At 42.7% G+C, this 14,267-nt stretch overlaps 1 protein-coding gene across 1 annotated transcript in view; it reads right to left on the reverse strand.

Moving 5' to 3' along the window:
- The window catches only part of LOC110522763 (cytosolic carboxypeptidase 6), a 474,879-nt gene that overhangs the window by 133,377 nt on the left and 327,235 nt on the right, over nucleotides 1-14,267 (reverse strand). The window contains exon 6 of the mRNA XM_036969475.1: nucleotides 7,789-7,828. Coding sequence (XP_036825370.1) covers nucleotides 7,789-7,828 — 40 coding nt within the window. The remainder of the gene's footprint in view (nucleotides 1-7,788; nucleotides 7,829-14,267) is intronic.

A 14,267-nucleotide genomic window follows, 5' to 3' on the forward strand; every position in this document is an offset into this window, starting at 1 on the left:
CACATTTGTTTGTATATACAGTACCAGTCAAACGTTTGGACACACCGACTCATTCAATGGAATCATGTAGTAACCAAAAGTGTTAAACAAATCAAAATATATTTTACAGTTGAGATACTTCAAAGCAGCCACCCTTTGCCTTGATGACAGCTTTGCACAATCTTGGCATTCTCTCAACCAGCTTCATGAGGTAATAACCTGTAATGCATTTCAATTAACAGGTGCGCCTTGTTAACAGTTCATTTGTGGAATTTATTTCCTTCTTAATGGATTTGAGCCAATCAGTTGTGTTGTGACAAGGCAGGTTTGGAAAACAGACCTATTTGATTAAAAAAACAAGTCCATATTATGGCAAGAACAGCTCAAATAAGCAAAGAGAAACAACAGTCCATCATTACTTTAAGACATGAAGGTTGCAGAGGATAAGTTCAGAGTTAACTGCACCTCAGAATGCAGCCCAAATAAATGCTTCACAGAGCTCAAGTAACAGACATCTTAACATCAACTGTTCAGATTGAGACTGCGTGAATCAGGCCTTCATGGTCGAATTGCTACAAAGAAACCAATACTTGTAAGGGTTTTCTTGTGGTGAATGAGAGGCAGACCAAAACACAGCGTGGTTTCTATTCATGGTTCTTTAATAAAGACAACACATGAACAGACTAACAAAACAAGAACCGTGAAAACCTAAACCAGCCCTATCTGGTGCAAACACAGAGATAGGAACAATCACCCACAAAAGCCAACACCAAACAGGCTACCTAAATATGGTTCCCAATCAGAGACAATGACTAACACCTGCCTCTGATTGAGAACCATATCAGGCCAAACATAGAAATAGACAAACTAGACATGTAACATAGAATGCCCACTCAGATCACACCCTGACCAAACAAAACATAGAAACATACAAAGCAAACTATGGTCAGGGTGTGACAATACTAAAGGACACCAATAAGAAGAAGAGACTTGCTTGGACCAAGAAACACGAGCAATGAATATTAGACAGGTGGAAATCTGTCCTTTGATCTGATTAGTCCAGATTTGAGATTTTTGGTTCCAATCGCTGTGTCTTTGTGAGATGCAGAGTAGGTGAACGGATGATCTCTGCATGTGTGGTTCCCACCGTGAAGCATGGAGGAGGTGTGATGGTGTGGGGGTGCTTTGCTGGTGACACTATCTGTGCTGTATTTAGAATTCAAGGCACACTTTATCAGCATGGCTACTACAAGATTCTGCAGCGTTACGCCATCCCATCTGGTTTGCGCTTAGTGGGACTATCATTTGTTTTTCAACAGGACAATGACTCAACACACCTCCAGGCTGTGTAAGGGCTATTTGACCAAGAAGGAGAGTGACGGTGCTGCATCAGATGACCTGGCCTCCACAATCACCTGACCTCAAGCCTATTGAGATGGTTTGGGATGAGTTGGACCGCAGAGTGAAGGAAAAGCAACCAACAAGTGTTCAGCATATGTGGGAACTCATTCAAGACTGTTGGAAAAGCATTCCTCATGAAGCTGATTGAGACAATGCTAAGAGTGTGCAAATATGTCAATGAAGAAAAGGATGGCTACTTTGAAGAATCTAAAATCTAAAATATGTTTTGATTTGTTTAACACTTTTTTGGTTACTACATGATTTCATATGTGTTATTTCTTAGTTTTGATGTCTTCACTATTATTCTATGATGTAGAAAATAGTAAAAATAAAGAAAAACCCTTGAATGAGTAGGTGTGTCCAAACTTTTGACTGGTGTATCATGAATATTTCAAATATTTTCACTGAGGTAAACAAGTCAATATGACAAACAATGGACAGCAAATATCTAATAAAAAGTAACTTATTCGGGTGTATTTTAATCTATCATATTTCTATTTTTCCAAATCCACAAACTGTCAGCTTACTAAACACATAGCTGTTGGGGAGGCTTTGGTCATAGGGAATAGGGCTTAATGGTTATCCCCACAGCCCCTGGAGCTGCCACAAATGGAGGCAGCAAGTGACACATTGTAGGTGTTGGTGTTGACAGCACGTTGCCTATGGGATTGCACCAGAGGCCAGTGTCGCTAGCAGGTGTGCGATGTTTGACAGATAATAGTAGATAAACCCATGCCCAAACAGCAGTTAGCCCGCTGAGGGACAAGCGGCACATGAGGAGGAACTGTGCCTTTAGCCATCCAGCAGGATCCTGAAGCCAAACCTACAAGTCATAGACACTCAGGGTCATCTCCCCTCACAAACACCTTCTCAGCATCAGTTTGAAGGCCTATAATTGGAGCTCAAAATGTATTTGAAGCTAATGAGGTATCACAGCTGAGTTGTTGAATTAAGTCCAAAGAACTAAGCCATGTTTTTGATTCTTGCTGTTTTCTTTTTCTAGAAATATGTATTCATACAATACAATTCATTTGTGTATGCCACCCACAACTTAGAGGGTGGATCTAAGTTCTTGGGATTCAAAATGAAAACAAGTTATTTGCAATGGATACTCACATTTGTTTAACGGCTTGGTCGATTTTCAATCAGAGTAATAACACCATTTTGTGCCACACTATGTTTTGCACCCTGCTTCGTTTCACAGGGTAAAGTTGAGAATCAAAAGGTCCACAGTGAAACACCCCCCCCAAAAGAAGCAAAGAGATGGTACACTAAGTGTACAAACATTAGGAACACCTAATCTTTCCGTGACATAGACTGACCAGATGAATCCAGGTGAAAGTTATGATCCCTTATTGATGTCACTTGTTAAATCCACTTCAATCAGTGTAGATGAAGGGGAGGAGGCATGTTTTTAAGCCTTGAGACATGGATTGTGTATGTAAGACATTCAGAGGGTGAATGGGCAAGACAAAAGTTTTACGTGCCGTTAAACAGGGTATGGTAGTAGGTGCCAGGCGGCAGGCAGTTTGAGTGTGTCAAGAACTGCAACGCTGCTGGGCTCAACAGTTTCCCGCATGTATCAAGAATGGTCCACCACCCAAAAGACAACCAGCCAACTTGACACAACTGTGGGAGCATTGGAGTCTACATGGGCCAGCATCCCTGTGGAATGCTTTCGACATCTTGTAGAGTCTGTGCCCTGACGAATTGAGGCTGTTCTGAGGGCAAAAGGGGGTGCAACGCAATATTTAGGTGTTCCTAATGTTTTGTAGACTCGGTGTGCATTTCACAACATATAGAAGGGCCCCTTCAAATGAGCAAATGAGCAAGATTCCCTTTTGATTGTGACACAGTGGAGTTGCATCAAACATCTCCTTTCACATCCAGAAAATGGAGGCAAGCTAATATGACACAGTGAAAACACAGCTCATCTTGAGCTGTTAGAACACGAAAATGTCTGAGGTGAAAGGGAACATGGAGATCTGATAACCAAGTGCTGCGCGGCAGATACATCCTGACAGCTAGCTGCTCCTTATTGAGCCAACACAGGACGCCACCGGCAAGTAAGAGAATGAAAATAGGCTGCTGAAGTAAACATGCAAACAAGGCTGCCTAGCCAACAGGTTACCATATCAATAATGTACCTGAGCAGGTTGCAGAGCAGAGACTGCTGCTGTTCAATGGGTGCTATGGGTTTTGCACTGGCTCTGAGAAACAGACAACTCCACACACACACACACACCAGCCCCCACCAACTCAATCCACACAGCACAGACACCACGGCATCAACCTCTATTATACACTTCCTTACTGGAGATACAAAAGGCACCCAGGAACAAAAATCCAATCTTTTTTTTCTATAAGGATTTGCTACACAGCAGTGCTTAACAACAGTGGTGGCTCTGATGACAAAGAAATAATCACAGCTGTCTTCCCTGTTGGAGAAAGAGGCTGTGAAAATGTTGTTTACGTTTTCCAACATGCCAAACACGAAACCCATGGCTGATTATGTGAAGAGTGCGTGAAATTGTTGTATTTGCAAGGCAGGGGATATTGACTCTAGGCATAAGTAGTCAAAAAGCATGTGGGTAGGCAAGATACATGTTTTAAAGGTTCAATGCAGCCATTTGTATCTGGATATCAAATAATTTCTGGGTAACAATTAAGTACCTTACTGTGGTTATTTTCAATTAAATTGTCAAAAAGAAACAAAAATAGCTTCTTAGCAAAGGGAAATTTCTCAAGCAAGAATTTAGCTAGGATTGTCTTGGAATCGTCTGAGTGTAGAGGGGGAAACTGAAAATGTTCAGTTATTGGCAGAGAAGTTTTGAACTCTTTCTTATTGGTCTATTAACTAATATACCACACGGTGATGTCACCATGGAAGGCCAAAACTCCATCCAACCAAAACAGGCTCAAATTTCAGGCAGTCTTGTCAAACAGCTCTTACATTAAAAAGGCATTATCATAATTTTCACAATTTGACAGTATTATTCCAACCTCATATTGTGCAAATATACATATAAACACAGGAAAATCATGTGTTTGACTGCACTGGGCCTTTAAATACTGGTTTAGGGATGCATATTTTCTAAATATTTTTCCCTATTGTGCCACCCCACTCCCTAGCCCCCTCATATGTGCCTGCTGAATTATCACACTCATTCTCAATTCATCAGCTTGCTTTTTTAGCCACGCTTCTGAGAGGGTTTCGAAAAAATCTACTGGAAAATAGTCAATATAAGGCGGCCAGAGAAGAGAGATCCCCCCTCCCTCCTCTGCTCATCCCTCTCTTTGTTTGTGTTGTATAAGTCCCCTATAATGAAGTGCAGGGAGATAAAATATGCAAATTCACAGAGAAAGAATATAAATAGGGCAATATTAGGAAGTGTTGTTTTCACAGCTGCTTGATTATACAAAGCCCTGATAGTGTTTTATAAATAATGTCCCTCTCTCTCTCAGCAAGGCGCCAAGTCCTTGTGCTCCATTAAAGACACATCTCTCTGCTCGAGCCCAGCTCCAGCTTCAGAGCCCAGGTATTGAGTGCAGGCCTGTGCAGCTGTCCTGCTGCCCTGCTGGCTGGAGCCCCAGTCCGATCCACACACAGAGTCGAGGCCTGGCCTGGGGAGCATAGCCAGTAGCCAGGCTCTGGGCCTCTCTCCAGTGTCTATCACACCAGCAGACTTATCCAGCATGGCACCATGAAAAGCATCCCTCTGCCACATGGGACAGAAAGCAAAAAAATGACGTGCAGCCTCTCAGACCTCAGCCTCTCAGACCTCTGGCATGAAATACTGCGATGCAAGTGGAAATACAAATGCACAAATGGGCTCTTTCAGTTTCAGCTTTTCACAAGGAATGAATGGCTTTCTGTATAGGCCTACATCTAGTCTACTCCAGACTCCAGTTCTCTAACTTGGAGTGGCATGTGTTTGAGAAACGGAGATACACATTTTGAAAAAGATTGTGGTATATATGTAAATGAAAACTGAAGGACAATACAACATTGGGCAAAACATATTGACTGTCACATCATGCATAAGATGTGTGACCAAACCTGTCAATATCTCTCCCCACAAACAGCCCACCTTACCTCGGGCTAATTTGTTTGTGAGGCCTTTGTTTTGATCGAGGCATGCGTGGTAATTGTGAGATAGAGATAAATGAAGAGGAACTGAAAGGTATTGAGCGAGAGAGAAAGAGAGAGAGAGAGAGAGAGAGAGAGAGAGAGAGAGAGAGAGAGAGAACGCTATATAGTATCTGAGGCCCTCTTTACTATCAGAGCCCAGAGCGAGTGGAGTCCCACAGCCCTAGAGACCGTGAAGACAGAGACTGAAGAGAAATGACCACACCATTAGAGATCTGAAGGTTGCCTATTATCTTTCTGCTGCTCCGATGCCTCGCACATCTATCCAAAGCTCATGAATGTAATTGACCTTTTTAACACCCTGTAATGCACAGAGCATATGAGGGAAAAAGGGACTAAACACCATCAAGCAAAGTTAATTTAGATCGACACACTATTGTAAGATGTCCACAGAAATGGAAAGGGCATTCAGATCAATAGATTGACAATAGAATGTCTGCACCCAATCTTTCTATTGTGAACACCCGAAGCCTCTTCCCCCAGCATTTGTGTGAATAAAGGTTTCTGGACGTACAGTGCGTATTTTGGTCAGAGACTGCTAGATACTGCAGGTGTTTAGTTCAGCACCTTTCCTCTTTTCGTGTGCACGCCACTGTGTGTGTGTGTGTACGATTGTGGTGGAACAATGGCCAGGGCTAATCATTATTTAGTTGTGGAGGGCCTGGAAAGGTCAGCAGTCTTAAATGTCAGACTTCAATAGAGCCAGATGCGCAATGCTCCGCTCAAGTGTCCAATTAAATAGGGAATACCGAGGTTGTGGGTGAAATGCACTTCAGATAGAGGGGCTAATGAGGGCCCCTGGATGGAAACAGGGGCTGGGATGGTTGATGCTGATCTACGAAGCATCCTGGAGCCCTCCTACATACACCATCTCTCAGTGAGCTGCATGGGGGCCTCTCCTCTGCACCTCTCTCAGACCCCCACACCCACGGCTGTAGCACCCACTTAGTATTATTAGTGTCCTCACACCCCCTGCACCGTCTGCAGCCCCACATCCCGACTGCACGTAAAAGAAAGAGGAGATATGGGTTGGAGAGAGGACAGAAAGGGAGGGAGAGAAAATATAGGGGGGGAGGAGAGAGGACAAAGAAGAGAGAGGTGACAGGAAAAGAGTCTCTTTTAATCTTTAGGCAGAAGGGGAGAGAGTGTCTTCCTGTTGTTGCCTCTCTACCAGCCTCGTTCATCTAAAAGCACAAGCTGTTTTCCATTCAACGGGCATAATAACCTTCTCACAGATTGCCAGCGCCCAGTGAAGTGCCACAAGTGGGGGGGAAGTGAACAATGCTTTATTTCATTTGATTCCTTATTGTTCACCGACTGTAAATTGTGGCACAGTGCACCATACAATATGTCTGACAGGAATACAGAACAGCACAGTATAGTCAGATAATACAAACTGAATAAAATGCAAAACCAGGAAAATAACCAAACTGGCCAGTGCATTGAGCAGAAGGGTTGTCACTTAAAAAAAGAGACAAAGAACCTGATTTGAGGTACAACGCTAAATGTTGCCCTCTCTCTCTTTCTGAGTGTCTGGTTGCCCTTTCCAGAGATGTCAAGGTCAGATGTATTCTTGTCTGGGCTCGGGAAACAAATGCAAAATAAATCTGGGAAATTAGCAGGCTCCACATGTCTCACATAAACATTATTTTAATCAAAGCATATTAGACCATCCAGATCCTTTAGACATATGGGCACTGTATCCATTCTGGCGTACCCATCTGTTTCCTCTTGCCATCTCTGCAATTTGCTCCATCACCCAGCTGCTTTTCCAAGACATTGAGTTCCCCTTCCTGAGCAAAGACTCTTTACAGCAGCACCAGTCCAACTGGGGAGCTCCAGATCACAAAACACATTGCAGCTCCGCTGAGCATCACACACATGCTGTTTCATAATACCATATAATATGAAAATAATGGACAGGAGCTACGCTCATCAAATCAAATTAAACAAAAATAAACATAATAGATATTTTGATGTCTTCATTCACATTGCTATGTCATTGTGCAGACATTTTCAAAGTTTAAAGTGACTGTGAGTGTGCGGTATCAGTGTGGTATAATTATGACACCAGGTTGTCTGGTAACTGATCCTGTACTGCTGAGTTATCCAGTGAACTTTTATCCCTACATGTGTACTGTTTGCTAGTAGTGACTATCATCTCTGAGAACAGAGGTTGTTTTTGTCCAGTGTCTACACTCACTCACTCACATCCCATCAGCATCAGAACAGTTAGTTAGTAGACAGTGGGCACTCACCAGGGCTGGTGATGGTTAGGAGATCTAGACGTCGCTGTTGCTGTAAGGGAAATAAAAATAGAAACATGGTCAGAGATATTCAAAAGGGCTTAGGGCGAAAATGTCAACTCAAAATCTGTCCAAAAGAAATAACATGTCATATTACTATCACGCCATTCTTTTACATCTACATTTTAGTCATTTAGCAGACTCTCTCATCCAGAGCGATTTACAGGAGGAATTATGGTTAAATGCGTGGCTCAAGGGCACATCGTCAGATTCCCCTCCAAGTCGGCTTGGGGATTCGAACCAGCAACCTTTCAGTTACTGGCCCAACACGCTTAACCGCTAGGGTGCCTGCTGCCCCAGACTATGCATAATATGTACATTATGTAAATGAGGTGTGAAACCACTATTTAAGACTGGAAAAGCACAAGATGGCACAGTATATCTCAGCCTTAAAAAGATCGGTATCAGTTTATTCTTTTTGCACAAGGCAACAACATTTGTTCTCTGTGTTGTCTCTATTACAGCCAGCAGGAATGTGTCTTCCTTCTCCACTCATGCTAAAGACTGTGTGTCGGAATGTGTTTGAGAAAGACTGTGTGACGGAGTGTGTTTGAGAAAGACTGTGTGACGGAGTGTGTTTGAGAAAGACTGTGTGACGGAGTGTGTTTGAGAGAGTGCCCAATTTTACACTTCATGTCTCTAGTTTGGAGAGGGGGCCCGAAAGAGTTGCTAGCTCCCCACTCTCTTAAACCCTTCAGGCTTCTGAGTACTGCATTAATCAACACCTTCTCCCTCTCTTACACTGTGTGTCCCTAAGGAACCAGCTCATGTGCGTACATGTGTGTGTGTGTGTGTGTGTGTGTGTGTGTATGTGTATTCCACCGATGCTGCATATTTTTTGGGCGTTTCCCAATGGAAGGCTGATGATATTGCAGGTTCACCTGCTGAGTCACAGACTATAATCGATGTGAGTGCAATCAGGAGGTTGAAGCCCAATCCATTAGGATTCAAGAATCTTAATGTAAAAATCCTCTCAGATACTCTAACTGCTCTTAAAACATTGCAGATGAGTGAGTGTCGTGGAGTAGAGAGAGCAGGAAGCACAGAGTGGTAGACTAGGCAGCAGAGGTCACTGTGACAGCATGAGAGCAACTAGCCCCAATGAACCACCTGTATAGGCTGTTGACTCACCATTAGTTGATATGGAAACCCCACACTAATCAATATCATTTACATGTACATGTAGGTCATTTAGCAGAGACTCTTAGCCAGTGCATTCAACTAAGGTAGGTAAGACAACCACATATCACAGTCGCATAACGCACTATTGAAATTATTACATCAAATTCAAAGTTTATGTTTTTGGCCATTGATTGATTTCTTTCTTAAATGTCTTTTGAAATGATTCTACCATCCACTCAATTTATAAATCACCTCTCTGATTTTGTTTTGACCAACAGGCACTGGTATTCAACCAGAATTCTTATTTAGACCTTTGTACCGCCCTCTAGTGGTACTCTGTTATTCTGCAAGTGAAAGTGTGAAGAGCGAAAAACCATAGAAAGAGAATGAAAACAATGCTTCTCTATTGTCAAGATACACTCTCTTTGGGAAAGGCTGGCTGGGTGATTAAAATCAGTGGAGTATGTCCAAGTTATTAAAATCAAAGTTCCCTTCAAAACATTCGACACAGCACATTCAAACAGACCTCTACAGCATTCAGAGAGCATTGTGTACATGAAGACATTTCCCTTGTACAAAATAATTAATACCATTCCATCAAAATTTCACATGACAATTCATTCTGGTGTTGCCTGAATACTCAGTTTAGAAATCATATGCATACAGGTGTGAACGCCCATTCATGATATCTCTAAATAAAGTAACATTGATCTGACATATACAGTACCAGTCAAAAGTTTAAACAGACCTACTCATTCAAGGATTCTTAATTTTTAAAACTATTTTCTACATTGTAGAATAATAGTGAAGACATCACAACTATGAAATAACACATATGGAATCATGTAGTAACCAAAAAAGTGTTAAACAAATCAAAATATATGTTATATTTGAGATTCTTCATAGTAGCCACCTTTTGCCTTGGTGAGCTTTGCACACGCTAGGCATTCTCTCAACCAGCTTCACCTGGAATGCTTTTCCAACAGTCTTGAAGAAGTTCCAACATATGCTGGGCACTTTTTGGCTGCTTTTCCTTCACTCTGCGGTCCAACTCATTCCAAACCATCTCAATTAGGTTGAGGTTGGGTGATTGTGGAGACCAGGTCATCTGAGGAAGCACCATCACTCTCCTTCTTGGTCAAATAGCCCCTACACAGCCTGGAGGTGTGTTTTGTGTCATTGTCCTATTGAAAAACAAATGATAGTCCCACTAAGCGAAAGCCAGAAAGGATGGCATATCACTGCAGAATGTTTTGGTAGCCATGCTGGTTAAGTGTGCCTTGAATTCTAAAGAAATCACTGACAGTTTCACCAGCAAAGCACCCCACACCATCACACCTCCTCCTCCATTCTTCACAGTGAGAACCACACATGCGGAGATCGTCCACTCACCTGCTCTGCGTCTCACAAAGACACGGCGGTTGGAACCAAAAATCTCAAATTTGCACTCATTAGACCAAAGGACAGATTTCCACGGGTCTAATGTCCACTGCTCCTGTTTCTTGGCCCAAGCAAGTCTCTTATTATTATTGTGGTCTTTAATATTGGTTTCTTTGCAGCAAATCGACCATGAAGGCCTGATTCACGCAGTCTCCTCTGAACAGTTGATGTTGAGATGTGTCTGTTACTTGAACTCTGTGAAGCATTTATTTGGGCTGCAATTTCTGAGGCTGGTAACTCTAATGAACTTATCCTCTGCAGCAGAGGTAACTTTGGTTTTTCCTTTTCCTGTGGCGGTCCTCATGAGACCCAGTTTCATCATAGCGCTTGATGGTTTTTGCGACTGCACTTTTTTAGCTGTTCTTGCCATAATATGGACTTGGGTATTTTACCAAATAGGGCTATTTTCTGTATACCACCCCTATCTTGTCACAACACAAATGATTGGCTCAAATGAAATAAGAAGGAAAGAAATTCCACAAATTAACTTTTAACAAGGCACACCTGTTAATTGAAATGCATTCCAGGTGACCACCTCATGAAGCTGTTTGAGAAAATGCCATGAGTGTGCAAAGCTGTTATCAAGACAAATTTTGGCTACTTTGAAGAATCTCAAATATAAAATATATCTTGATTTGTATAACAACTTACATGATTCCATATGTGTTTAATCATAGTTTTGATGTCTTCACTATTACACCAAACTGGAATTCTTCAGACTAGCTTGGAAAGACAGTGCCATGCATCAAAGAGCCCTCACTGCTGCTCGATCATCCTATTTTTCCAACTTAATTGAGCAAAATAAGAACAATCCAAAATGTATTTTTGATACTGTCGCAAAGCTAACTAAAAAACAGCATTCCCCAAGTGAGGATGGCTTTCACTTCAGCAGTAATAAATTCATGAACTTCTTTGAGGAAAAGATCATGATTATTAGAAAGCAAATTACGGACTTCTCTTTAAATCTGCGTATTCCTCCAAAGCCAGGCTGTCCTGAGTCTGAAAAATTCTGTCAGGACCTAGGATTCAGGGGAGACACTCAAGTGTCTTAGTACTATATCTCTTGACACAATGATGAAAATAATCATGGCCTCTAAACCTTCAAGTTGCATACTGGACCCTATTCCAACTAAACTACTGAAAGAGCTGCTTCCTGTGCTTGGCCCTCCTATGTTGAACATAATAAACGTCTCTCTATCCACCGGATATGTACCGAACTCACTGAAAGTGGCAGTAATAAAGCCTCTCTTGGAAAAGCCAAACCTTGAGCCAGAAAATATAAAAAACTATCGGCCTATATCGAATCTCCCATTCCTCTCAAACATTTTAGAAAAAGCTGTTGCGCAACAACTCACTGCCTTCCTGAAGACAAACAATGTATACGAAATGCTTCAGTCTGGTTTTAGACCCCATCATAGCACTGAGACTGCACTTGTGAAGGTGGTAAATGACCTTTTAATGGTATCAGACCGAGGCTCTGCATCTGTCTTCGTGCTCCTAGACCTTAGTGTTGCTTTTGATACCATCGATCACCACATTCTTTTGGAGAGATTGGAAACCCAAATTGGTCTACATGGACAAGTTCTGGCCTGGTTTAAATCTTATCTGTTGGAAAGATGTCAGTTTGTCTCTGTGGATGGTTTGTCCTCTTACAAAACAACTGTAAATTTTGGTGTTCATCAAGGTTCCGTTTTAGGACCACTATTGTTTTCACTATATATTTTACCTCTTGGGGATGTCATTCGAAAATATAATGTTAACTTTCACTGCTATGCGGATGACACACAGCTGTACATTTCGATGAAACATGGTGAAGCCCCAAAATTGCCCTCGCTGGAAGCCTGTGTTTCAGACATAAGGAAGTGGATGGCTGCAAACTTTCTACTTTTAAACTCGGACAAAATAGAGATGCTTGTTCTAGGTCCCAAGAAACAGAGAGATCTTCTGTTGAATCTGACATTTAATCTTGATTGTACAGTCGTCTCAAATAAAATTGTGAACGACCTCGGTGTTACTCTGGACCCTGATCTCTCTTTTGACGAACATATCAAGACTGTTTCAAGGACAGCTTTTTTCCATCTCCGTAACATTGCAAAAATCTGAAAGTTTCTGTCCAAAAATGATGCAGAAAAATTAATCCATGCTTTTGTCACTTCTAGGTTAGACTACTGCAATGCTCTACTTTCCTGCTACCCGGATAAAGCACTACATAAACTTCAGTTAGTGCTAAATACGGCTGCTAGAATCCTGACTAGAACCAAAAAATCTGATCATATTACTCCAGTGCTAGCCTCCCTACACTGGCTTCCTGTTAAGGCAAGGGCTGATTTCAAGGTTTTACTGCTAACCTACAAAGCATTACATGGGCTTGCTCCTACCTATCTTTCCGATTTGGTTCTGCCGTACATACCTACACGTACGCTACAGTCACAAGACGCAGGCCTCCTAATTGTCCCTAGAATTTCAAAGCAAACAGCTGGAGGCAGGGCTTTCTCCTATAGAGCTACATTTTTATGGAATGGTCTGCCTACCCATGTGAGAGACGCAGACTCGGTCTCAAACTTTAAGTCTTTATTGAAGACTCATCTCTTCAGTAGGCCCTATGATTAAAATATATATATATATTTCACCTTTATTTAACCAGGTAGGTTAGTTGAGAAAAAGTCCTAATTTACCTGGCCAAGATAAGGCAAAGCAGTGTGACACAGACAACAACACAGTGTAGTCTGGCCCAGGAGGGTGAAGGTGAACAGAAAGGCACTGGAGCAACGAACTGCCCTTGCTGTCTCTGCCTGGCAGGTTTCCCTCTCTCCACTGGGATTCTCTGCCTCTAACCCTATTACAGGGGCTGAGTTACTGTCCTACTGGTGCTCTTCCATGCCGTCCCTAGGAGAGGTGCGTGACTTGAGTGGGTTGAGTCACTGACGTGGTCTTCCTGTCTGGGTTGGCGCCCCCCCTTGGGTTGTGCCGTGGCGGAGATCTTTGTGGGCTATACTCGGCCTTGTCTCAGGATGGTAAGTTGGTGGTTGAAGATATCCCTCTAATGGTATGGGGGCTGTGCTTTGACAAAGTGGGTGGGGTTATATCTTGCCTGTTTGGCCCTGTCTGGGGGTCTCATCGGATGGGGCCACAGTGTCTCCTGACCCCCCCTGTCTCAGCCTCCAGCAGTAGTTTATGTGTCGGGGGCAAGGGTTAGTCTGTTATATCTGGAGTATTTCTCCTGTCTTATCCGGTGTCCTGTTTGAATCTAAGAATGCTCTCTCTAATTCTCTCTCTCTCTCTTTCTCTCCTTCTTCCTTTCTCTCTCTCGGAGAACCTGAGCACTAGGACCATGCCTCAGGACTACCTGGCATGATGACTCCTTGGTGTCCCCAGTCCACCTGGACGTGCTGCTGCTCCAGTTTCAACTGTTCTGCCTGCGGCTATGGAACCCTGACCTGTTCACCGGACGTGCTACCTGTCCCAGATCTGCTGCTTTCAACTCTCTAGAGACAGCAGGAGCGGTAGAGATACTCTCAATGATCGGCTATGAAAAGCCAACTGACATTTACTCCTGAGGTGCTGACCTGTTGCACCCTCGACAACTACTGTGATTATTATTATTTGACCATGCTGGTCATTTCTGAACATTTGAACATCTTGTCTTTGTTCTGTTATAATCTCCACATAATCTCTGGCTGTGCCGGCACAGCCAGAAGAGGACTGGCCACCCCTCATAGCCTGGTTCCTCTCTAGGTTTCTTCCTAGGTTTTGGCCTTTCTAGGGAGTTTTTCCTAGCCAACGTGCTTCTGCATTGCTTGCTGTTTGGGGATGTAGGCCGGGTTTCTGTACAGCACTTTGAGATATCAGCTGATGTAAGAAGGGCTATA

Source organism: Oncorhynchus mykiss, chromosome 30, assembly GCF_013265735.2.
Source record: "Oncorhynchus mykiss isolate Arlee chromosome 30, USDA_OmykA_1.1, whole genome shotgun sequence".
Taxonomy (NCBI): domain Eukaryota; kingdom Metazoa; phylum Chordata; class Actinopteri; order Salmoniformes; family Salmonidae; genus Oncorhynchus; species Oncorhynchus mykiss.